This window comes from Echeneis naucrates, chromosome 13 (genome assembly GCF_900963305.1).
Source record: "Echeneis naucrates chromosome 13, fEcheNa1.1, whole genome shotgun sequence".
NCBI lineage: Eukaryota > Metazoa > Chordata > Actinopteri > Carangiformes > Echeneidae > Echeneis > Echeneis naucrates.
In genome coordinates this window covers 24,125,203-24,151,157 of record NC_042523.1, presented here as the reverse complement: position 1 = coordinate 24,151,157, position 25,955 = coordinate 24,125,203, and the positions used below count along the sequence as shown (strand labels likewise).

At 45.5% G+C, this 25,955-nt stretch overlaps 1 protein-coding gene across 1 annotated transcript; it reads right to left on the bottom strand.

The window, feature by feature from the left end:
* Positions 1–1,739: 1,739 nt before the first annotated feature.
* Positions 1,740–25,955, bottom strand: LOC115052928 (kinase suppressor of Ras 1-like). The gene is made up of 20 exons (XM_029517413.1): positions 25,642–25,955; positions 20,512–20,652; positions 11,056–11,203; positions 10,602–10,956; positions 10,135–10,298; positions 9,972–10,038; positions 8,665–8,748; positions 8,505–8,566; positions 8,124–8,236; positions 7,840–7,999; positions 6,611–6,668; positions 6,052–6,109; positions 5,457–5,678; positions 5,185–5,381; positions 5,003–5,099; positions 4,211–4,344; positions 3,962–4,093; positions 3,678–3,813; positions 3,378–3,511; positions 1,740–2,928 (listed from the first exon to the last, which is right to left on the bottom strand). The coding sequence occupies exons 1-20, from the start codon at positions 25,837–25,839 to the stop codon at positions 2,841–2,843; spliced, it is 2,748 nt and encodes a 915-aa protein (XP_029373273.1). The 5' UTR covers positions 25,840–25,955; the 3' UTR covers positions 1,740–2,840.

The window sequence follows — 25,955 nt, the reverse complement described above, 5'->3', positions numbered from 1 at the left end:
ATTTTGTGAGCAATTTAATGCAACTAGATTAAAGCAGACTGTTAAACCGAATCCAGCACGGTCCAGATGGCAGGTCAATGCGTTGGGACATGGCTGAGAATGACGAGGTCCAGAAGTCCTGACGGCTGGTTTTAAAGCTCAGTTTCTGAATACAAACTGTGAGCTGCAGATACTTCCACTAGATTATATAGAACCTACTAAAGAATGAGACTAAACTGTAATATCGTTGCTCCCTCATTGGAAAAATGAGAGAAATTACGATATGTTGGATGGAAGGGAGAATATGCCACCAAAATGTAGAAGTTCATTTTTAAGACCGACTTAAAAACACACAGTGAAACAAAACAACAGAGAAAACTTCAGGAGTCAATAAACGTCTCATTGACGTACAGTAACCACATACAGTTCCAGAAAACATGTTTTGACACAGATCCTCCTACTTCCTTCCTTTGTTTCCACTGAAAACCAGAGACGTCTTTGAGTCCAAATTAGCTTCAAGTCTTCAAGGCACGAAAATCCGAAAGCATAAAAAACAACCAAAAAAAAGTGTGATGAAACCACACTCACTATCACGTCATGTTTTTTAGATAATCTTTGGGAAGATAAAAAAAAAAGAGAGAATAAAATAAGACAGGAAGACCACAAAACAGAAAACAAACAGAGGGAGATTATTTTCTCGTGACTCATAATGAAAACGTTGGTGTGGAAGCAGGGTCAAAGGTCATCCTCTGGGGACCATGAATATTCATACAGTTGAATTGATCTTATTGACAACTTTTTTTAATGTACATAAACAGCTTTAGCATTTAAAATATAATATTAAAGTTGTGTTTACTCTCCATTTTATGTTTCTGTTTAACTCCACTTCTACTTCCTGTGTCTTGATTGTGGACATTATTTATTTTAGTGGTTTTCATGTTCAGCTTGACACTGGGAGAGAGCAGCCTTTTCATAGAGATTAAAATTCAGCGACGCAGTTATTCCCCGATGTGGATTAAACCCCGGTCACTCATCTGACCAAAACACCAGAGAATTCACAGGCAGGAAGAGGAAAATGCTAAAAATAAAAAAATAAAAAAAAAACTAACCAAAAGTGTTTGTCAGTTAAGTCATGATCATGCAAAAAAGAAAAACTATTTCCCCATTTGTGGTTTTGTAATCCAGAGAAATTTGAGCTATGCAGCTATCAACTTGTAAAAGAAATGAGTCATGACTGTTAAGGATAACTGCTCTTTGTGACACTAAATTTCATGTGTGTGTGTCGAGTCTTTCATGAAGACTATTTTTTGAATAATTATGCAAAATGGAAATGTAGGAGCTGGACCAGTTGTTTTGAATTAGTCCTGTTCAGTTCAGCATTGAAAGGACAGTGAACTCTGTTCTGTCACAGAAGTTGATCAACAACTGGTCATGTGTTTCGCTGATCGACTGGTGTCAAAGAGCAACAGCAGCTGGACGGCAGATAGGACGCAGCCATATCAGCTGTGGCCGGCTGCATGAGCAACAGCCAACAGGCAGCAAAGATGAGCATTCGAGGTGACAAGAAGAAAGAAGATGTTATCAGTTTGTTTTCCATAGTTCAGCTGTGAATGTGAGCGCCTTCCTCAACCTTTCTGTTGCTCTGTGATTCCCCTTCAGGAACAAAGCTACAGTATAAGAAGTGTCATAAGAAAGATTTAAAAATATGGGGCCCTCTAACCTCAAGTGCATTTTAAATGAAAATATTACATCCACATGGATCCATTCTGCTCCAAAAAGAGGCAGACTGAGCCTTTCAAGAGCACTTTTAATGTCTACAAGTTGCTCAGACCAGTGGTATCAACAAATCCTGTACAAAAATACTCTACAAATGAACCCCCCCCCCTTCAAAACAAAAGAAAAACACCAATCAACCAACATCAGCATCTGAACATCTATACATAAATTATCAACCAAGTACCAAGTAAAATGAAAACTTGTACAAACACGAGCTCTGTATATTAAATACAACCTCCAGCACTTTATATACATATATGCACTTTGTCATTATTTGATCGGGTTCGACAGCTCCACGTTAACAGTGAAGCCCATTAACATTCAGAAAAACGCAGTGAGTACATACTGCATTCCACTTCCTGCTTGCTAAAATTCACAGGAAGTGGTTACACAAGAAAAACACACACTTTAAACACCTCTGTGAATATATTACTTTCTCTTTTGCTGCACAGTTCGGTGAGAACATTAAGACTGAACCAACAGACAGTTGGAGGCGTCACTCAGCAAAGACAACGAGGCGTTGTGACGTACTTTCATATTTAGATTTGGGCTAAAGAAAAAGTGTGAACTGGTAAAATGCAGAAAGGCAGAGCTTCAGGAGGTCGAGAGCCCTGATGTGTTGATCTAACTTAGCTTTCTTCTTCCAAAGTGATCACAACACAGTAAAGAATGGAGAAAATTCAATTTAAAATTCAGTTATATCTCTTTGAGGATGCTGTCTGTGTTCTGTCTCTGAGATGAAAAATGATTTGATGACAGCTTTTATATAAAAGTGAAAAATACTTGAGAACCTGGAATAATAAAAACAGGTTTGCATCAAGAGAAGGAATAATTTTTCTGACTTTTTTCTTTTGTGGAAAAACCCCTGAGTTGCACTTTTTAAAAAAATATATTTTTCATAAAATTGTTTTTTTTTTGTTTTTTTTTATTACTTTCCAACTGCCCTAAAAAGCAGTTGTCAGTTGTCGCTGATGGGGAACTTTTTTTGCTCTGATTTGTCATTTTGCTAAAACAAACTAAAAGTTTCTTATTTTGATGAAATAAGTGTTGTAACAGGATGAGATGTGTTCATAATATTCAGCTGCTCAGCTGCTGTATTTGTACATGTATGGACAACGTGCATGAAGTCCCTGATGGCACAGATCTCTCAGACAGTGATGATGATCCCACAACCTTCACCGGCAGAACGACGGAGGGAAGAGGCAGAAATCAGGAGTGTCGGGGGAAAAAGTGAGCACGAAAGCAAACGGAGGGCGGCAGTGACAGAGAAGAAAGGCGGGATCCAAGGGAGACCACGGAGATCAGGCAGTGGGTACCCAGAGAGGAAGTGACAGAGAAGAAGAGTGTGAAAGGGAAGGTTAAAGGGCAGCAGCTAAAATGGTGCAAGATCTCAGCAGGACAGCTTCAAAATATTCACATTTTTGTAGAAAAATCTTATTCACAACATTTCCATTTGACTGATTGTGTCTCGGTTCCTTTAAGCTCGAACTCATTTCCACCTTCATGATATCAAGATGTGGAAATGCAGATTCTGACATTATTTAAATGAGTCCACTTGGTTTTTGGTTTTTGCCGCAGGCTGGTTCATTCTGGATCATGACTCCCTTTTCTATGATACGTACTCGGTTGTTTTCCAGAAGTGTCCGGGATGAGACAGTCGGCGGTTCAGTTTGGGAAGTTTGTCCAGCATGACAGCCAGCTGAGTGAAAGTCGGCCGGACGTCCGTCTCTGCGGACCAGCAGGCCGACAGGATTTCCTGCAGGGATGGACGGAAGAGGATGAATAAACAACACGGGGAGATTTACAATCAAGGGTGAAGTGGGGACAATTTCCCATAGATTTCAACGCAATCTGATTTCCCACCCGCGGACATTAGACCATCCCTTCCCTTCCCTTCTTCTGGTCGTGTGATCTGGACCCACCGTGACTTCCTTTCCCAGGTTGGCGTCCATCAGGACCCTCTTGGTGCCCTCGCCGCTGCCCACCAGCCAGATTGTAGCCTCCACAGGCTGGTTTGTGATTGGCCATTTTCCGACCTGCAGCTCATACCAGACTGTGCTGAAAACCACAACATCAAAGATCTCATCAAATATCGATGGAGACCATGGCGCTCTGATCTGATCTGTGGCAGCTTTTCAAGAAGCACCAAAGACTAAAACTAATAACTCAACGGCGTTAAAAGTGAATAAGGATCAGTAATTTATACCCGAACGCGTAAACGTCAGCAGCTTTGGAGAAAGGCAGCTGGTCCTCGCCGACGTCTGGACTCATCTTCTGAACAATCTCTGGAGCCAAGTAATGGATCCATCCCTGAGGAATCCGCAACACATTCTTTCTTCTGAACACACACACACACACACACACACACACACACACACAGTATTGATGGAGACTGCTTTGGTTTCGGAGATAAGCTGTGTAGAGTATTCCTTGGATTCCTTGATTCCTCTCCTACCTTCCTTCCTGCACCACTCCTGACATCCCGAAGAGGCCGAAGTCAGTGATCACCACCTTGTTGGTGTCGTAGAAGACGTTCTTGGACTTCAGGTCTTTGTGGATGATGCCTTTGGCGTGAAGGTAACCCATCCCCTGAGACAGACACAGAATAACTCAGGATGATGCAGCGTTTGAGAGTGTGTGTGTGTGTGTGTGTGTGTGTGTGTGTGTGTGTGTGTGTGTGTGTGTGTGTGTGTGTGTGTGTTTGAGTGTAGAACAGGGGGAAGTTGTGATTTTATATATAGTAAATTATCAGGAAGTGAATATCAGTCTATGAAAATATGTATTTTCCACAATTGTGTGTGTGTTAAACTTCTCACAGCAGAATAAATGCGGTTGTGGTTACAACATGATCATCACATCACATCACATGACCGTCATATGACCTGAGTCAGAAACAGTTCAAAGTTCAGTTCAAAGTTCAGCTGAGAAATCGGACAGATGCCGGCCTGGACTGAGATCTGGGGATTTTTCTTTTTTTTTGGTTCCTCAGATCAGTAATGAAATGTTGCAGTGAGGCAGGGAGCAGAAAGAGGCCATGAAGACCTGGACCGGGTCTGGACCGGGTCTGGACCGGGTCTGGACCGGGTTTAGGTCGGCGGTACGAGCCACCAGGCAGCCAACGATAATGTGGCTGATCGGTGTTTTTGCACTGAATAGCATTGAGAGCCAAAGCGGTAACTAGTTTAAGTGTTTCTGAACCTTGTGTGAACTGAAACGATGATGTTGATGATGTCACAGTGTTGCCCACCTTTACGATCTCCTGTGCGATCTGTCTGGTTTTGTTGATGTCCAGTAAGTGACCTTTTTCTCTCACGACAGAGTAGAGAGTCAAACCTTTACAGAAACTGCGGAGAGAAGACACAACGAGCCGTTTTACTTTCACGGGGAAAAAGAGGTGAGCTCATTGGAAGATAAACTGAGGAGTCGTACCTGGTGATGATGGCGAGGTGGGGCGGGGCCATGCAGGCGCCCATGAACAGAATGACGTTCTCGTGTCTGGTCTGCCTGTAGTTCATCACCTCCTTTTTGAAGAGCTTCAGGTGATCCTGGTTGTTTCCGTCGACCTCCATCAGGCGGATGGCGACCTCGCCGTGCCAGCGGCCCTTGTGCACCTTCCCCCAACGGCCCTACGCAGCCACAAAGACGAACGTGTCAGCGGCGTCGACGCTTTGTGCGTCTGTGTTGCGTGGCCGACGCCTCACCTTGCCGATGAGCTCCCCCAGCTGCAGCTGCTCGTACGGGATGTCCCACTCCTGCAGGTAGACGCTGGTCTGGCTGACCTTACGGGATATTTGGCCCCTCTCACGACGATATAGAGATGAAGGCAGGTCCTCCAGTCCGTCCTCGTCACGCTCCTCAGCGGGAAAACTGGTCTTTTTGCTGCACTGGTCAGCTGCTTCCTCGTCCTCATCCTCCTCCTCCTGCTGGGACAGTGACACGCTTCATTTTGGGTTTATAAATAAATTACAGAAAACCAAAATCCTTAACTGTCAGATTCTGTTTCTCTGTTACTCTCAGTTACAGTTAGCTATAATCAAAACCAACAGTTCAAACAGGAAGTTCATGTTCATGGTCTGGGCACAGCCAAATTATGAAAGGTTACAATAATATAATTTCAAAAGCAGAAGTGACATTTTGCAGCTTTAATCTGGACAGATGTGTCACTGCGCGCAGTCATCCCTGAATTGTTGTGGTTGTTGAATTTATCACAGGTTTGTGCAACAGAGCGAACAAAGTCCTTTTTTCACTTCTTCATTCGGCTGGTGTGTCTCTCCTGGTATGACGGTGAGAGCTCACCTCTGTTCTTTCTGCAGCTGGATCCGGCGGCGTTTCAGCGATAGCCACCTGCGACCCGCTGACGGAAAAACGAGCCGAGTTAGAACCCAATAAAATCCAAAGAACCACAACTACTGGTGACACAAATCACTGTGTTGACTTTGTGATTACTGAACATGTGCGACGTTCTGAAATCCACCTTCTGGAGGGTTCTAGCCTGGACCTGAACAGTTCTAATTAGCTGGATTATTAAATCCACTTACAGTTTCCACCTTCACTCTGAAGGTTTAATCCTTTTGACAGATTAAAATTAAAATCAGATGATGACATAGACGTTCACCTTACAACAACAAAACTTCAGAGAGAACAGCTTTCTTATTGTACTATTATAATCTTGGGTGATGTATATTAAAGCCTGGTCAATTATTGATTTGATATTCAAAGTTTCAGGTTTCTGAACTTTGAATCTTTGAGGTGGAAATACAGTGTTTGAAAAAAAGCTAATTTCCGCCCCCTGGTGGAAAAACTGTCCCTCTTCAGTTCACAAAAAAAGCATCTGAGCAGTTTCAGAGTTTCTTACCTGGACTCAGAGAAGCAGCCAGACTGTTGAACAGCTTTTTCTGTAGAAGCAGCAACATCTAGTGGAAAATAAAGCTTAAGTTTTCATTTCTGTGTAACTTCATCGACTCAGAATAAAATCCAGTCACTTCCTGTCTAAAGCTTTACAACCAGAAAACAAAGCCGAACGTAGAAAATCAGGATGAATGATGATTTGGAAGAGAAAAAAAAAAAGTCTTCTCACGTATCGTAGAAGCTGAAATGTGTTGTTTATTTTATTTTGTTAACTCCACCTTGGAGTCATTTTACCTGAGTCAGGATCAAATTTAATGTTTAATATCAACGCCTACGATAAATATTATTATTAAGAGCATCAAACTGATCTGGACAAAGAAATTCATTTTTATTACTAAAATACAACCTGCTAGTTATTCAACATGGTGTTAAAGTAAAAACCAGAAAAAGATGCCTCTGCTATGAAACACGAAATGCACAGGACACTAAATATAAGGCCCAGTTCAGCCCAGGTCGGTCCAGGTCGGTCCAGGTCGTCCCATGTTGGTCCAGTTTGTCCCAGGTTGGCCCAAGTCGGTCCAGTTTGGTCCAGGTCGGTCCAGGTCGTCCCATGTCAGCCCCGGTCGGTCCAGTTCAGCCCAGGTCGGTCCAGGTCGGTCCAGTTCAGCCCAGGTCATCCCATGTCGGTCCAGGTCGGTCCATGTGGGTCCAGGTCGGTCCAGGTCGGTCCAGGTCGTCCCATGTCAGCCCCGGTCGGTCCAGTTCAGCCCAGGTCGGTCCAGGTCGGTCCAGTTTAGCCCAGGTCATCCCATGTCGGTCCAGGTCGGTCCATGTGGGTCCAGTTTGGTCCATGTTGGCCCAGGTCGTCCCATGTCGGTCCAGGTCGGTCCATGTGGGTCCAGTTTGGTCCAGGTCGGTCCATGTTGGCCCAGGTCGTCACATGTCAGCCCTGGTTGGTCCAGGTCGGCCCAGTTCGGTGCAGGTCGGTCCAGTTCAGCCCAAGTCGTCCCATGTCGGTCCAGGTCGGTCCAGGTCGGTCCAGGTTGGCCCAGGTCGTCCCATGTCAGCCCCGGTTGGTCCAGGTCGGCCCAGTTCGGTCCAGGGTGATTAGTGACCAAATATTTGGTCCAGATGTGGAGGTTCTCTTCACTCGTCCCTCCAGATTAAAGCTGGGTCTCACTTCTCTAGTCTCAGCAGAAGTCCTGCTGTCGGTGTACACGCTGATGGAGCACTCACCTGGGAAATGGAAGCGGTTGTCGCCACGGGAGCCCCGTGGCGAAGCGTTGGGTGTGGGGGTGGTGCTCTGCTGGAGATGTGCAGGTGACGACGGCGTGGAGGAGGTGGCCGACGACGGGTTACTGCTGGAATCCATCTGGTTTAGAGTGGGGGCGGGCTCCTGAGGACACAAAGCTCTGTTAGAGATCTTCTGTCTCTCAGAGCAGCAGACCAGCAGTTCAAGCTCAGCTGATCCAGACATGAACTTTGCAGTGCATTGTGGGAAAGCAGCTACATGCACTTACCCTTTTGGTAATGGCCTTCGGTAAAGTGCCGTACGTCAGCGGGATCTCTGCCGTGTGGTCGATCCGATTGTTGATATCTGATGGAACAGACTCCGCCCTTCGCATCCTCGGCACTGAAAATCAAAGTCAAACGTGAGGGCAGAAGGAGGACGATTGGATGGTGCAGCCTGTCAATCACCCAGTAGCCCCGCCCCCTAACGCCTTCCCTCCCCTCCTTCCTGGTCAGTTTCCCTCTGAATGGAGCAGACTGAGACTCATCAGGAAAATGTTTACTGAGGAGGAGGAGGGACATTTTCCCATAGACTTCAAGGTTCTATGTCCACTTTTTATAGAGAGATATGCCAAATCCTGGATCAGAATCAGAGGCTGAATGTTTCTTACATGTGAGAAATGATATCCGACAGGAAGGCGCGTCTTTGGTACACTTGTTGTGGCACTTCAACCTGCGAACGGACGGATGTGATGAGATGATAACCGGCGGTGATGTCATCAAACGGAGACGGGAGTGTGTGTGTGTCTGGGTGTATTTATAGTCTCTTACTTGCAGTGTTTACACTTCACACCGAACATCATGCCCCGGTGACACACCTGGCAGGTCTGAGAGAGCCACGACTTGGTTGAAAACCTGCCCAAAAAAAAAACAAACAAACAAACACACACTTTAACATCACAATGACTCACAACCATCTGCTGCCTGGGGAACAAAATTAAAACTTTACATCGTAGATGAATAAATATCTGCTACTAACAGTCCAACAAGTTCCCACAGTGTGAGATAAACTGCTTCAATCTCCAGTTTTGGTGGCGACTGTCCCATTTTGCCACACTGTGATGCATTTTACATAAACCCGCAGTGATTGGCTGCCAGAGTCTGAGGGGCGGGGCCTGTGGCAGCAGAGATAATAACAGGGAAGAAGAGTTTATGATCACAAAGAAATCCTTTTTTTATTCTCACGCTGATGTTGGATGAAAACCTGCAGCCACGTGATTGGCTGATGGGATTATGGGTAAATACTGGATCAGAATCAGGGATCAAGACCTGGACCAAAACTGGGATCAGGTGTTGGGGGGGTGATGGAGTTTCCAGAAACATAAACTCACTAGAACAACGTTTACTGAGTTAGTAAATCAAATGAGAAGTGGGGACATTTTCCCATAGACTTCAATACAATCTGATTTCTTTTCCCAACCAGTGGCGTCCCATTAAATTCAGGTTCCAGACCCAGAGTCCAGGTGCAGGTTTACAGAGAGCCTGATTAGAACCAATGAGATTATTAGATTTAGAATGAAAACAAACATAAAAATTCTTTCTGCTGAAATGCTGTTTGAAGAAAGGACGTAAAGGAGGTCACAGACAGATCAGTAACTTCCAGCCGGGCTTCTGCACCAAACAGACCACCTCAGGACTTCAAACCCGTTTTCAAACAGAACCTGTGGTCACTCTGGGAAAATGAAGTGGAACCCAAATCCGTAAAGCCGCGCTGTGATTCGGTTAGATAAACACTGAGCTCCCCACATTGTTCGAATGCCTGGATTCTCCCAACATGATTCGCAGTTTGCTGGTTTATATCAGTCGGCTCCAGTCCGACATTCAAGGGGAGTTCACAGGAAACGGCAGCGACAAGTGGAAACATGTTAATCTGATTTTCTAAACAGTTAGTGGACATGTTTATTTTGGGAAGAATCAAACACGCAGTGTAATTGCTCCTTGTTTGTCTCAGCTGCTCACTTTTCCTGCAGCTTCTTCCATCCAGCCGTGAGCAATAAGCTTTCATCTGAATTATTTCTACGTGGCAAATGTCAGACAATGATAAAACAAACATGGCGGCAGGGGGTGATGTCACTGACCTGTGGGTCACCGACAGGCCGATGTCTCTCCTCATCGTCTGAGGGGAACTTCTGTGCATCATCACATCTGTGGAGAGCGAAAAGGCAAATGTGAAGAAAGAAATGATGAGGAGAAGAAACTCAGAGCAGAAATCCAACTGGAAGTATTTCAGGCAGGACTCACTGTCCAGCAGCGTGGGGGTGGCGGGCAGGAAGTACGGGGCTGAGGCCGGGACGGGGCCGGGCGTTCGGGCAGACAGCGCCGGCGAAGGCAGCGCTGACTCTTCGAAACTGTTCCCACAGCCGTTGATGTGGATGGCCGCCACCATCTTGTTCCTCTTACCGGCCCTGAAACAACAGAGACGCTTTAATATGACGCAACAAACTGCTCACTTAATTTAATATTTCCCTCTAAATGGAGCATCATTTAAAAATGAACATCATGTTGAGTTGAAGACTGAGACCATAAACTCATCAGGGAGGAGGAGGGACACTTTCCCATAGACTTCAATACACTAGGCTCATACACACAATACTTCTGTTGTGTTGCTGTTCCAAAGAAAAGCCTGAGAGAGGAAATGTAAAACTACTGTGACAGCTCAGATGGTTGTGGGCGGAGCAGAGACCTGACAGGGTTCCTCTGAAACCCACCTGTGTACGGCGGGCTCCTCGATACGGTTGGCGAGCTGTGTCTCCTGACTCCTGCTCCTCGCCATCGCGATGTTGGGGAGGAGCTGCAACAGTTTACGGGACGACGCTGGCGGAGTGTTGGAGGGCTTGGCGCCACGCATCTTTGACGTCTGCGTGCTCGGCTCCAAGGTGAAGATGTCGGCCGCCTCATCGGTCGTTGGGTGTGGCCTCTGGTCGTCCGAGGAAGGCGGCACCGATATGGAAATGACGGGGCTTCGGGCGTTGGTGGTGGGAAGAGAGGCAGAAGGGCTACCAGCACTGGAGAGGTCAACATCCTGTTGGGGCTCAGATCTGCAGTTTTGTCTCAGGTCACTTCCTGTGGTCAAAGGTCAAAGGTTAAGTTAACAAGTTCAGCGCCCACTGTCGGCTTTTACTCGAATTACCTAAAAATCAAAAACCTGTTCAGTCAGCGCACCTGATTCATCGGCACTCTTCAGACAGGAGAGGGCAGCAGTGAGGCGGGAACAGTCCTCTGAGTTGGAGCCCAGACGTCTCATGGTGTCCTCCAGCTCAGAGTTGGACATCTGCAGTAGGCCGTCCACCGAGAGCTTCCCTGCTGCAGCCTGCGGACACGAAGAGGACGTCACAAGCTAATCGGCAGGAAGTAAAGGACAGCATCATTTGGTGACACCATCAACACAAAGCTCCAAGGCAGATGTCAGTCCAAAGTCCAGGCCCAGAAGTTCTGACAGCTGGTTTTAAGCATTCTGAATCCAGACTGGACATTTCTGAGACTGAGACCTGGGAGACTTTCTCTGGACCTGATTTAGAATCAAAGACCACATCTCACTTTAGGATTGAATTAACATTCAAATGAACATGTGCAGCCTTTACATGAAGATCGAACCATGCATCTAACACCGACGCATTTCTGAAGGCAGGTTGAGGTTTTTTTTGTTCTGTGCAGCAGGACAAGCTTCAACAGAGTTTGTGTGTTCAGGAGGAAAGTCTTCTTCAGTCCGAGACAGAAAAATATGTGAACCACTTGGAATGAGGTTGGATTTCTGGGTCCTGTCAACAGTCTGATTTTCTTTTTATTTGAGTAAAATAAACAAACGGAGCATCAGTTCTTATCCAAACTGCTGGCTCGATGCCAGAATGACTCCTTGAATCTGGATGAAACAAGTTTAGGTCGTTACTTCTGTTCCACTTGAACGTGTTTCTCTGGCGTGTGTTAAGATAAAGGAATGGGGAAATGGATGGGCTCAATATTCTGGCTCTTTCCTGCAATGAGTCTGTGGCAGGTGAGTGTGACGTACAGGCGGAGACAGCAGGAGGAATCTGAGTCTTTTTCCTTTCTGTGCAAATATGATCACGTAGAAATAAAATGAAGCTTCTGTCGTGTGAGTTGGATCCTCAGGGCCTGTTTCCTCGTCAGCTGAATCAGTGATGTCTGTCCCGGGAGCCGCATGCAGGTCCGAAGAACTGATTTGACTGACTTGAGGTCTTGTCCTCAGTAATGATCCTGGGAACTTTAGCGGACTGCCAAGTCAGGAATGAAGAGTCTGAATTACTGAGGAATGGAGTTGGAGGAGAGACTGTAATTTATAGAAGGGGGAGGCTGAAAGATTCCAGACGTATTTACGGAATTACGGAATATAACCGTCGATGGTTGTATCCACAACGACATCTGGATGTCTACAAAGCTGTCAAACTGCTTGAGGAGCTTCTGATAAAACAGTTCAGACAAAAACAGTTATTCAGGTTACTGTATTAAACGTCGTCATGTTGTTGTTGACTTAAAGATAATAAAAACCGCTTTAGACAGATCTGTTCTAACTAACTTGGACACTAAAGTCAGAAACATTCATAACCTGAAGAAAGTCCAGTTCTCTTGGTAAAGCTTCTGACAAAAAGCTGGGCCCTCAGGTATTATCATTGATTGATTGATGATTGGCTGTGACATCACCCACCAGAGCCAATAGGAGCGTCTGACGTAGAGGCGTCACTATCAAAGATGGAGGATGAGAATGGATGGATAAACACACAGAAGGAGTCAGAGAGTCGGACTGATCCAGATCTGATTTAAGAGGAAACATTCCCACATCTGAAGTTTTAAAGTGGTCACAAACGGATGAGTCCAAGTTGGAAAGCTCAAAGATTTGAGGTATCTACTGGAGCTTTAAAAGGAGAACCGGATTAGTTTGAGATGTTTTTTTTTAAAGGTTTCTTCAGAGTCTCGACTCCTCTAAACCTCTCGAGGTGTCATCGACTTCCCTGGAACTTAAATGCATGGAACTCCCCGCTCGGACTGAAGGAGCTTCAGAAATCCACCGGAATAATCTGTGTGAGCGAGGCTCATCTCAGGGATCTGAAGAGTCCGCCATCAAACTGCACAACTAACCACAAAGTTGCACAAACTCATGAATCATGTTCCCAAAAATCAGGGCTCTGACCGGCCTGTGGGGAATTCCAAGGAAAAAAAAAAAGTTGTGATAATGAGTTTAGTAAAGACACGTTATGAACAACATATTTAAGCCTTCGAGAGTCTGCTTTGATGGTGGCAGGAAGCCCTTGTGTAACCGTCTCTGAGAATTTAGCAAGTCATTTTTCCCAAAAAAGCCCTCAGGCTCTTCTAGCAGCTGTCACAAATCGTCTCTTACTGAATACAGAATAATTCTAATGTTTTTCAACAGCGGCCAGTTACATCCCACAGAAACCAGCGAATTCTGAAGCTTGTTCCAGAGATGACGGCAAGCCGAAGTCTACCTGGACGATTTCCAGCTGCAAGTGATCAGCGCCCTCAGAGGAAGACGTGCAGATGACGTTCCCTAGATGACGTGCAGCTAAATAAACCCAGCCTTCCATGCTGCTTTCCTTCTGGCCCAAATGTGCCCCAAACACACCATGATGGTCGGACCGTTCCTTCCACATCTCCACCATTTCTGGAACAGATATCATCTTCCCTCTCTCAGCCTGACCTCAGACCTCTGTGCCCGACTGGGCCGAGGACCCGAGCTGTTTGATGGATAAAAGATGGAAACAGAAAACATTTTGGAGCTCCTCCATTGATGATCGTCACTGAGTGCAAAAATCACAAATAAGAGCAGATCAAAATCAGCTGCATCGTTTAAACGTCAGGGAGAATAAACCAAACAAGGAATAAAAGTGAAAGTTCAAAGTCAGACATCGGTTCTAAAATCTTAGTTTGTGTCAGAGCTGTTTTTGTTTACGAAGCATCTCTGCATTTTATCTTTTGTTGTTGGCAGCAGTCTGCGCCAAAGTCAATAAATCATTGATCCATAACGACACGGCGATAAACCCGCATACATTTTCACAAATCTATCTTCTGAAGTGAGAGTGAAGGGGGAAAAAAAAAAACTTGATTCCACGGCAGGAATCAGATCCTAATTATCTGAGAGCTGTCGTCATCTCTGTTGGCTTCGAGCTCCAGCGGCTCCTTCCAAACACATCTGGACGAGTCAGAGCAGATTCAGTGGGAGTCTGACTGCCAAGGCTCGATCCGTGATTCAGCTCGTCTCATCAAAACCTTAAGACCCTGACCCTGGAGGTGTGCACTGAGCCGTGGGATCCGGGCCAAGATGTCAGCAGCAGATCCTTAAAGTTCTGGACTCGTTAGTCCAGGGGTTACTGTTTCGATGGAGGCCTGGACTTGAGGTATCCCAGCAGGACATTTCCCAAATCATCACACTGTCTCCACCATCTGGTCTTCTTCCCATAATGCATCCTGCGTGGCATAAAGCTGACCCGATTCCTCCATGGGTCTGGTTCTGATACCATGAACCTCCTCAGCAGTTACAGTAGCTCCCCAGAGTCCATCAGTGGGCCTTGACCCCTGACCCTGTGGTCCTCGGTCCTGGTCCCAGTAGACCCGGTTCATCCCTCAGATAGGTATCCATGGTAACCTGACAGGTATCCGCGTCTTTCTGTGGAACCGGGGATTAGAGAGAGACGCTAAAGAAGCTGAGGTCAGCAGAACAATCCAGAACTTCAGCTTCAGCTGCCGTCCGTGTTTTTATCTCCGATAACACAAAGTGACAAAGTGAGTCTGACACCAAGAGAGCTGCGACTGCAGGGAACGCCACGAGAGGACCAACCAAAACAATCATCATTATTACACAGAAAAGGCACACTAAAATTCACTTCAAATGCAAAAGAGAACAAACAGAAGAGAAATTCAATCAAATACATTTTTGAAAGATATATACCAGAGAGCAGAAAAGCTACTGGCTTTTCAGGAAAGTGTTGATCTTATTAAAGAGATAAATGTCAGATTCAGTACAATCATTCATTTTCCTGGACCTCGTTGTTTCAAAGTTTTCAAAATCTGTTTTACATTCATCATCACTTGTGAAACATTTAATTTGTTGTTGTTGTTGTTGCCCTGCAGCTTCCAGTTCATTTGGTTTAAACACGATTTTGTTCTCTTAAAACGATTTCGATAAACGTCCCCATCATAAAAAATAAAAGGCCCATAAAGCGTCTGTACAAACAGACTTCCCGCTGCGGGAAGAGGAGTCATACGGATACCTGGGAAGTGCCTGAACATGCCTGAGCTGCCGGCGCTGGGAAGGACGGACAAAAGCCCCTAATGGGGCAGAAGGAACGACGGGGGGGGGGCAACACCCCCACCTAACATACAAACACAAGTCTGCCCTGACGCTCACCATTGGCAACACAGACACACAAACAGCTGAACCAACACAACACACACACTGGAACGGCCTGAAACAGCAGCAATGAGGAAGTGGAGGAAACACCTTTCCTCTCACAGGTCACACACACACACACACAGCTAAAGGTTTGTCTGCTCCACGTTACCATGTGGTCGACAGTATCCGCTGAACGCCGGAGCCCCCGCTGTCATAATCCAGACCCCGTTCCAGAGTAATCCATGAGAGCCAACAAATCTTCCCAGAGCTGTTATCACACTCCCTGTTTTTCCCCTCCCTCCTCCTTACTGCTCCCTCCCTCCCTCCCTCCCTCTCTTCCTCCCTCCCTCCCTCCCTCTCTTCCTCCCTCCCTCCCTCTCTCCCTCCCTCCTCCTTACTGCTCCCTCCCTCTCTCCCTCCCTCCCTCTCTTCCTCCCTCCCTCTCTCCCTCTCTCCCTCCCTCTCTCCCTCTCTTCCTCCCTCCCTCCCTCTCTTCCTCCCTCCCTCCCTCTCTCCCTCCCTCCTCCTTACTGCTCCCTCCCTCTCTTCCTCCCTCCCTCCCTCCCTCCCTCCCTCCCTCCCTCCCTCTCTCCCTCCCTCCCTCCCTCTCTCCCTCCCTCTCTCCCTCTCTCCCTCCCTCTCTCCCTCCCTCCTTCACATGCCAATGCTGTGTTTCAGCGACAGGTGGCAGCCGACTGTGGGACGACTCGCTCTCTGTGCTGGAGGGAGAAAAAAAAAAAAAAAATTCAGCTTCGTTTACTTTTGCAGGCTTTTATTTTTTCAGGCCAGCAGCTTCCTGATCTTTGTCTCAGCACTGTTCTTTCATTTTAAACTGATTTTTAGCCTATAAAAGTGGGTTGGAGTCTATGGGAAAATGCTTCTCATGCAATCAGCAAAGAGCCGCAAGTCAGATTGAAACCTGGACTCAGACTTCAGTTCTAAATTAGATCGAGCTCAGATTGTTTGGGTTTTATTTTGCTGCTTCACTTTTCAGATCCTGGTCAAGGTGTTGGTTGCCAACTGGCCATGACATCACCCATCACTCTGACACCTTCCCATTTGTGATTGGGCTGTCGGCCATGTTTTGTTAATATTGTGTTTGTTTGTGAAGTCAGTGGTGAAGAGCTTAATCCATTATCACCAGGGTTTAATTCCTTCACATTCACATCTGGATTAGTCTGTCTGATTTTGCCCTTGAACTGTTTTGTTTGGTTAAAAAAGCCAAAAGGAAACGCAGAGGTCCGACACCACATCCACCAGGATGACAGCTTTCATACACTTTGTTTTGTTGTCTATTAGCGACAAACGATCATCACTAGTGAGCGATGATTTATCCAATAAAACTGTGAAATTCAGTGTGCAGGTTGACTTTATCAGACCGTCCGTCCAGAAACTAAATTCGATCGATTTACTTTCATATGAAATAAGTCATCATAAATGATAATTAACAAAAAGAATGTTTGCCAATTTCGCTTTAAAACTTTGAAGATTTGATTAATGGTGAGGTGTTAGTTCACAGTCCAAAACCAGAGAAGAAGCTCTGACTGGATATTGAATCTCAACAACATTTGTTCATTTAGGTTTTTTTCTCTTCGATTCATCTGATTAATCTGCTGATCATTAGACTATGAACACTTTGTGTTCGATGGCTGACCCCTCATCTCCAGGCCTGGGCCGAAGCCAGCTCAGTCCGTCCTCCTTCAGACGGTCAAACGGCGTCAGAGGAAAGGTTAGGTCCAAATACACACACAGAAAGATCACTATACAATCACCACACCAACAGGGACGACACACACACTCCATCTCAACGTCAACACATATTTATAGAACCTACGCAAATGTGGTGAAGAAGAATTGTCACCTATTATAATCTTCTTCTGCTCAGTGACCAAACATTCCTGCTCTCTGACTCAGAGTGAAGCTGAACTACTCCTCCGACCGGAGACAAAGAGGCTGCCAGGGAACCGGGACACAGAGTCCGGACTCCGGCCCGACCCGGTCCCAAAGACTTGGACCAGAGAGGCTGTCCTCTGCTGAGTTCAGGGACAGAAAGTAACTGTGAGTACACACGATGCATTCAGGCGTCACACTGAGTGTAGGTCACTCATGCACACATTAATGTGTGTCAAACAGAAGAAAAAACACACACACACGTGTTGTGGCGTAACGGTGTAAAGGTGTAACTTCATAGCACAGCAGTAATTAAGAAACTATGATTATCATGTTTATTAAAATATTCAAATCTACTGACATTAAAAAAATTTGACATTTTTTTGATTTCTACTATTTTATGTATAATTTTAAATTTTTTTTACAAATGCACCAGAGAGGGATGTTTCATGCATACAGCCGACCTGAAGGGTAAATACTTCAGTGTGGTCTGACTGTTAGCTCCTGATGGCTAATGATAAATCATCTTAGCTCTCAGTGCTGTCGGAGCGAAAACAAAAGACATTAACATGAAAATACGTTGGGGTCACGATGGCGTCAGTAAAAGGTCAGACGTTTAGAGAGACTGCAGACTGAGTATTTAAATATTCAAGTGTCAGTGTTTAATCCTTCAGACTTTACTGTCACTAAACCTTTGGAGTCTTTAAAAAAAAACTTTATTTGAGTATGCACACTTTAGACGTTTACTTTAGTTCTTTAATACGAGATTACTCAGACGTTACCAAACTGTGGTCATTTTATATATCATTACAGAACACGTGGCTGTTTCCACCAACTACAACATCAAAATCTGCTTTCACTGCAACTGAATTAAAAGTGTAATGTCAGTGTTATACTTTTACCTAAACATAAAAACATTATCCCATCATCATATATTTGTAATTGTGGGACCTGAGTTTTCTTCCAGCTGTGTTTCCAAATGAACTTTTGCTCAGCTGTCCCGTCTGACGTCACACCACAACAACCTGCAGCCGAGTACGTACCGGAGGAGAAGTGGACTTTAATGCTGACTTGCTGTCCTACATGTGATCCTGGGAGGTTTGGTAAAAGTCCAGCCGCTCCCATGTGGGCTGCCGGTCGGCCCGAGCGCGTCCTGGTCTCTGCTGGTGTGACTGTCTGAGCCCACCTGTTGCTTCCTCCTCAACCGAATGTCAGGAAAAAACTGAGTCACCCGAGGAGCAGTTCTCAGCAGCCTGCACTGTTTCAGTGCACCATTGTTTACTAGGAGCTTTACAGTGAGCTGTGTGTGTGTGTGTGTGTGTTGGTATGTGCAGAGGCTGGTTTGGGTGTGTATAAATAGCACACTGGGGAGGGACAGAGGCTTGCAGTGCAGCTGACTCAACACATTCTAGTTTGGGTGAGTGCTCATCAGGCAGAGCTGCAGCTATTCAAAACATCAGAGTCCTCCGCCACCTGCACACATCTCACATGGTGATGCATTCAAACTGCATGGGAAAGAAAGCCACTCTCACATTACCTGTCACATTCATCTCCCTTCTTTTTAACCCAAAAGGCTATCTCCAGCTTTAGTGACAAATCTGGAAAATGTCAGGAAACAGTTTGGTGATTTTGTGTTCAAGCTGAATTAGGTGACTTTTTCTGTTTTTTGGCCACTTGGGGGCAGAAAAACAAACTGCCCCAAACAAGCAGGTGCAGTGTCACCCTTCTCATCTGTGAACTGCTGTTGGCTGTCTGAGTTATACAGAACTTCAGCTCTTATTAAAAAGTGGGCAGATGATTTCCATAAAAAAGAAAAAAAAAAAACCTATTAGCTCTGCAGACGTCCTGAAACAGGACAGACTGCATGTGCAAGTTGTAAAGCCAACAAGTGTTGAACACACAACTTGTGAGGTATTTTTGGGAGCTATTCCATAACGAGCTCAAACCAGTTGGACTGGCTGTTGGCTTATAATAATGTGAATTTGTGCCAAAGAAGAAACACAATACTGTGTTTTGGTCCAGAGCAATGCTGATCTGTCCAGTTAGACTCACTGGAAATGGAGCAATATTGATCTAAAGTTAAATTACGGCTCAGTCAGTCAGAAAACCTGAACTATGACTGACCTGCTGTGGCATTCAGGACCAAGACCAACGTCTGGCTCCGCGTAGAAACATTCCTCCCAGTCTGACAGAGCCAATGACATCCTTGTTAGGTCCAGACGGTCTAAACGTAGACCTCCGTCTAGTCTCTAATTCTAAATCAGGTCCAGGTTCTGTACTAACCCAGTGAAAGCCTCAAAGGTCTCAGTTCTCAGAGAAATGCTCACAGTCTGAATTCAGAAACCTTAAAACCAGCCGTTAGGACTTCTGGGAATTTGTGATGTCACATGAAGTCACCGCGATCGGCCACGCCTCCAGCGTTTTTGGTTTTTAACCACAAGTTTATCTTCTTACGGAACTCAACCCTTCAAACAACACAACACCCAGCAAACCAACCAAAGCTTCACTTCACTGACTCACAAACAATGAAAGTGTAATACAATTATTTTAAATCAGATTTGAGAAGTCTCCAAACCGGATCAGAGAAGAGAAACTGCCGTCAGATCATCAGCTCATCATCTATCTGTCACCCTCCAAAACACAGAAAAAGCAGCTCGTCCCCAGATCCTCATATCGTCTCCTACAGCCTCTGAATTTTGGTTTCAGGCCCCTTTATTGTGCTAAATAAGCTGGATGTCAGTGACCTGCTGCTCACCTCAGAGCTCGTCCTCCATTCAGTTCTCCTTCTAGGCGATCATGAAATATCGCGTTTGACATCACTGACCACAAAAAGCTGTTGAATCATCTTCCGCCTGACGGTGCTGACATCACTGGCCCGGCGCTGAAAAGCTTCTGTGCACATTTGCATGGCAGGAAACACACACAGTTATTAACAGCAACTCCTTCTGGTTGTCCTTTCTCAGGGAGTTCCCCAGGGATCCATCCTCAGCTTCTCTGAATGTAAACTTTATTTGTTGTGTAACTACACTCAGGTGAACACACCTGAACAGAACAACCCTCAGACTTTCATTTCTCCACGTTATCCCAAATTCAACTGGTCACATCTGACTCCACTTTCAAGAAACAACTCATCCCTGAAGCTCCTTTTTTTATTAATTTGTCCCAAATGTGTTCATTCATTCAACAGTCACATGCAGGAAACCCGGATTCTTTCATCATCTGATCTGTGAACAGACTCCAACAGTTCAACATGCTGTGACCAGAAAATGAAATTCAATCCAAGCATCGATTTTTTTTTTTTTTTAAAGGCAGCCATAATGCCATCCATTACAAGACAAACTGTGCAGACACACACACACACACATTACCTGTATGAACTGTGGTGTGAGGTTGGCCGTCAGCAGCCAGCTCTCCAGTCTCGGGTATCCAGACAGAGCTTCAGGTCTCTCCCTCTCTGGGACCATCTGCTTCCACTGGAGCTGAGTCCACATGTACTGGATCAGCTTCACCTGTCGGGCGAGTCGACACGTCAGCACTTCTTCTGTCAAAGGTTCACTGACAAGCTGTTTGCAGACATGATGCACTTTAAACACGTCTTTCACGAGGGATTGGAGAAGATGGGACACTAAAAAAACTGAATATTTATGGTTGTACATTTGTTGTTTATATATTTCAAACTGTGTGCTTTCTTTTACTGTTCTTGTCGGTGCTGTACCTGCTGGAACAACAATTTCCCTGACGGAGACCTCCCAAGGGATTAATAAAGTCTATCTTATCTTATCTTATCTTATCTTATCTTTCCAGGTTGAACAGTTTTTGGTGTCATTTTTTTCTCTGGCTGTTTCATTGTTCAGGTCTGAGTGTAAAGATCAGACGGAGGGGTGAGTTATTTCTAAAACTCTGACCTTCAAGTTATAGAAAATGTAAATGTCAAGAAGTGCATGCAAGTAAAACGGAGGAGAAATGAAAGAGCGGGTTTGAGGAAATCCCCCCGACTGGTGGTCCACAACAGATGTGTGCAGTTAAACCGTCTCAAACTGTCACAAGAAAACATGCAAGAAGCTACGTCACATTCTTTTGTTTCCAACTGCACCGACACCAACGGCTGCTGGACAACAGAGACGAGGCTTCAGGTTAAAATCCCAGACAGCTCAGAAAATAAGAATTTAATTAGGCCTGAACTTGATTCACATAAAGCAAAACTTCAGCATTTCTTTCCAGAGAAAGCCAGCTGACCGCTTTTCCTCTGCCCTTTTGTCTCTGTTACGTTACGACAGTTATTCTGCAACACAGAGAAAGGACAAAATCACTGATCGGGAATTTGGTCACCATTAACATCAACCGCTGGAACTCAAAGTGAATCAGCATGATCGTGGTCGTTCGCTTTTCTTCGGTGTGGCTTCTGGCACTTGAAGTATATTTTAATGCAAATAAATCTGTGACCTGCACGACTTTGACTTATATAATAGTATCAGCCTGTCAGTTCTGGGTCAGCGTCAGGTCCATCACAGCCGATGAGGACTGTTACGACTCGTCAGCTGGCCAAGATGGCGCCAGCTGTGAGTGTAGCAGACATTTTAGCGTGTATAAGTACAGCGGTGTTTTGAGCTAAATGCTAACGTTAGCCTGGATAGATGTGCAGTCAGGCCAAGGATGAGACGGGCTATTTATCAAGTCCACAGCAGTTCACTGTGCTAGCATTTCCTGATTAGCACTAAATGCTGAGCACAGCTGAAGCTGACGGGAATCTCATCAGTTTGAAGTAACAAAAGCGGTGACAATAAATAAATGATGATTCCATCAACAAATGAAGAAAAACTTTACTGAACTTCACCGTGTCTTACTGGAGAACAGAAAGGGAAAATCTTGGGGAGTCACCCGAAGTCTGTTTCTGCACCGTTACAGATCGCACGGAGGGGGTGTGCAAAATTATTTGTGCAAGTCAAAAACGACGGCTTCACTCTAAAAAGATCAGAGGAGAAGGACAAAACTGACAAAGAGAGGAGAGAAATGAGAGAAAACAAGTGCCGTTGGGAAACCACATGGGGCTTTCCTGACGAGGGTGAGCTTTTTCAGCCCCACACGATGGAGCTAATAAATCTGTTGACGTCTCACCTGCACACTGACTTCAGCTGTCTGAACCGAACCAGTTCAACCATCTAACCGAAGTCTGCAGAGCTGTGACACCACAAGACATTTAATTATACTCAAATTTAAATAAATATCCGATTGTCCACGTCTCTCTGCCTTTATTCTGTCAACACAATAAACTCTGATTGGCTGTGACATCACCCACCAGAGCCAATAGGAGCGTCCGACGTAGAGACGTGACTCTAGATGTCACTATCAAAGATGGAGGATGAGAACGGATGGTTGGTGGAGAACGAACCGGAGCACCAGATGAATGCTAATGTTGTTGGATATGATGTCAGATTCAAGTTTCATGTTGATTTCAGTGGAAATGAACCAGGTGGAAAACACAACCTCTTCAACATGCTTCTATTTATGTACACACAACATTTGCATGCAAAATGTAGCGTGTAATGTAATTATTTGCATATTTCAAAGCTAAATGTATGTTTCATGCAGTTTGTCATTCTCATATCAATGCAATTGTGCTGATGGTGGTTGTGGAGAAACTTCATTAAGCTTCAACACTTCAGTCCAGAATCCAGTCAGCTCTAACTGAAACTGAATGAATAACACAGATATAAATGTGTTTCAGAGGTCAAGCAGAGGACAGGAAAAGGAAAATGAGTCGATTGTGAACTCACTCCTTCGCCTTTCTGTCTGAAGCACACTGGTCTCCTTCCACTGGCCGTCACATCACTTCATGCTTGGCTGCCTAACAAGACGTGCTCAGAAAGCGTGGGAGGGAACCGCAGCCAAATTCTGCTTCTTACCACAAATGTATACACAACAACAGCGAGGGCTCAGAGAGAGTAGGCAGCCACAGTCCTTCAGCAGCACACACACACAATTATATGGAAAATTAGTCAGAAAAAGGAAATCTGGCCGTCTGACGAGTCTGCGGTGTCACTGCCTCCAGAAATTTTTGACAACATTGAGAAAAAAAAACACAAGTTTTGACTGTTGATGGAGGTGATGAAAACCATCAGCGTGTTTCTCACGGCAGGAAAGACTGACTGAAGCAAACAGACCACACTGGACATCGTCACACACTTCACAGAATTTCTGCATCAACACATCTTCCTGTTTAACAATTTACTGAGAACTCAAAAGACAGAACTATATATTATATGATATTTATATAACATATAGATTTGGGCCTATTTTCCAGAAACAGCAGAAAACTCCTTATGGAGGTCCAATTTTTTCAATATTATTTGTGTTTCTTATGAATGTAGAATGGAAATCTGCAAAGACAGACACGAGCTCAGCATTCACCTTCATCTACGTTTCCTCCTTAATGTCAGCTGATCCTTTCTGACGTTAATTTTAGAACAGAAACTGTCTGATGAAGCTTCGTGAGTCCAACAAAAGCAAACAACAATTTTAAAATAGCTGATTTCTTCCTGAAATCAACATTTCAGGAGTTCTGAAGTCGCTCTGACACCAACGTCAAACAGGAAATATTTACCTTCACCTCCGTAGGATCACAAAGTGCGAGTTGTGGGTCACAGAGCTGTGTGGACCAAGTTTACAGCACGTTGTTTCATTTTCTGCTCTTTCCCTCCCCTGTTCATCCTCCTCATCGTTATCTCCCACGCTGATGGTCGACTAGAAAACAGCCTAAAGGTGACTGCAGACCTGACCTGGCCCCCACCGTGGATCTGATGAGGGGGAGATTTTAAAGCCCTCCCCCAAACCTTAATCCTGAAGACTGTAAACTAGAGACTGAGACATAAACCCTATGGGACATTTTCCCATAGACTTCAATACTATCTGACTTTCTTTTCTTTTTTTAGTGTTAAAGCTCAGCTTCAGCTTCACTTTACACATGGTGAGTCGGAACCCTAACCCGTTCAGATCCACTTGTCATGGGTTCTTCTTGTTTAGAAACAACAACAAAAGAAAACAAGATGGCCGACAGCCCCTTCACAAACTGATGGGTGATGACATCAACAGCAATCAGGTCCCACAAGACCTTTACCGGGTCCTTCAGGTGAAGTTCAGCTGGACTCACTTTAATTTAGAACTGAATTTGAATCAGACTTTGTGCCCAAACTAACCAGCACACATCAGCCAACGTGTCTCTGGACCTTCTGATTCTGGACCTGCTGATTCTGGACTTTCTGTCTCTGGACCTTCTGATTCTGGACCTTCTGTCTCTGGACCTTCTGATTCTGGACTTTCTGTCTCTGGACCTTCTGTCTTTGGACCTTCTGATTCTGGACCTTCTGTCTCTGGACCTGCTGATTCTGGACCTGCTGATTCTGGACTTTCTGATTCTGGACCTTCTGTCTCTGGACTTTCTGATTCTGGACCTTCTGTCTCTGGACCTGCTGATTCTGGACTTTCTGATTCTGGACCTTCTGTCTCTGGACCTGCTGATTCTGGACTTTCTGATTCTGGACCTTCTGTCTCTGGACCTTCTGTCTCTGGACTTTCTGATTCTGGACTTTCTGATTCTGGACTTTCTGTCTCTGGACTTTCTGATTCTGGACCTTCTGTCTCTGGACCTGCTGATTCTGGACCTTCTGTCTCTGGACTTTCTGATTCTGCACTTTCTGTCTCTGGACCTGCTGATTCTGGACTTTCTGATTCTGGACCTTCTGTCTCTGGACCTTCTGTCTCTGGACTTTCTGATTCTGGACCTTCTGTCTCTGGACCTGCTGATTCTGGACCTGCTGATTCTGGACTTTCTGATTCTGGACCTTCTGTCTCTGGACTTTCTGTCTCTGGACTTTCTGATTCTGGACCTTCTGTCTCTGGACCTGCTGATTCTGGACCTTCTGTCTCTGGACTTTCTGATTCTGCACTTTCTGTCTCTGGACCTGCTGATTCTGGACTTTCTGATTCTGGACCTTCTGTCTCTGGACTTTCTGATTCTGGACCTTCTGTCTCTGGACCTGCTGATTCTGGACCTGCTGATTCTGGACTTTCTGATTCTGGACCTTCTGTCTCTGGACTTTCTGTCTCTGGACTTTCTGATTCTGGACCTTCTGTCTCTGGACCTGCTGATTCTGGACCTTCTGTCTCTGGACCTTCTGTCTCTGGACCTTCTGTCTCTGGACTTTCTGATTCTGGACTTTCTGTCTCTGGACTTTCTGTCTCTGGACCTTCTGTCTCTGGACCTGCTGATTCTGGACCTTCTGTCTCTGGACTTTCTGATTCTGGACTTTCTGATTCTGGACTTTCTGATTCTGGACTTTCTGATTCTGGACCTTCTGTCTCTGGACCTTCTGATTCTGGACTTTATTTCAGTCAAAACATTCCAATTCGTCTAAACTTCGAGGAAATGAAACTTTGTGAAAGATCGGAATCTGGTTCTGGTCTTGTTGTGGTCTGGAGTGTTTCTGTTTGAGCTTCTGTACCTCCAGAGTCCGGATCTCCTGCCGGGTCAGGTCGTTGGTTTTGGTGCATCTGGTCCGGAGAGCCTGCAGGCTGGAGCTGGAGATGTCCACCATATTCTGGATGTGCCGGCACTGACGCAGAGCCTCCTCGGCCGGTCCGTGGCCGATCCGGGTCCTAGTCCCGGTCCTGGCTCCTCTGCCCGGTGTCCCCCGGTCCATCGCTCCTCATCGGCGCGGCTCGGCTCGGTTCGGTTCCCGGACCTGAAGGCGCGTCTCTCGGCGGCGCTTCCTCTCAGAGACGCGAACGCGTTTCCGCGTTTGAGCTCTGAAGACGC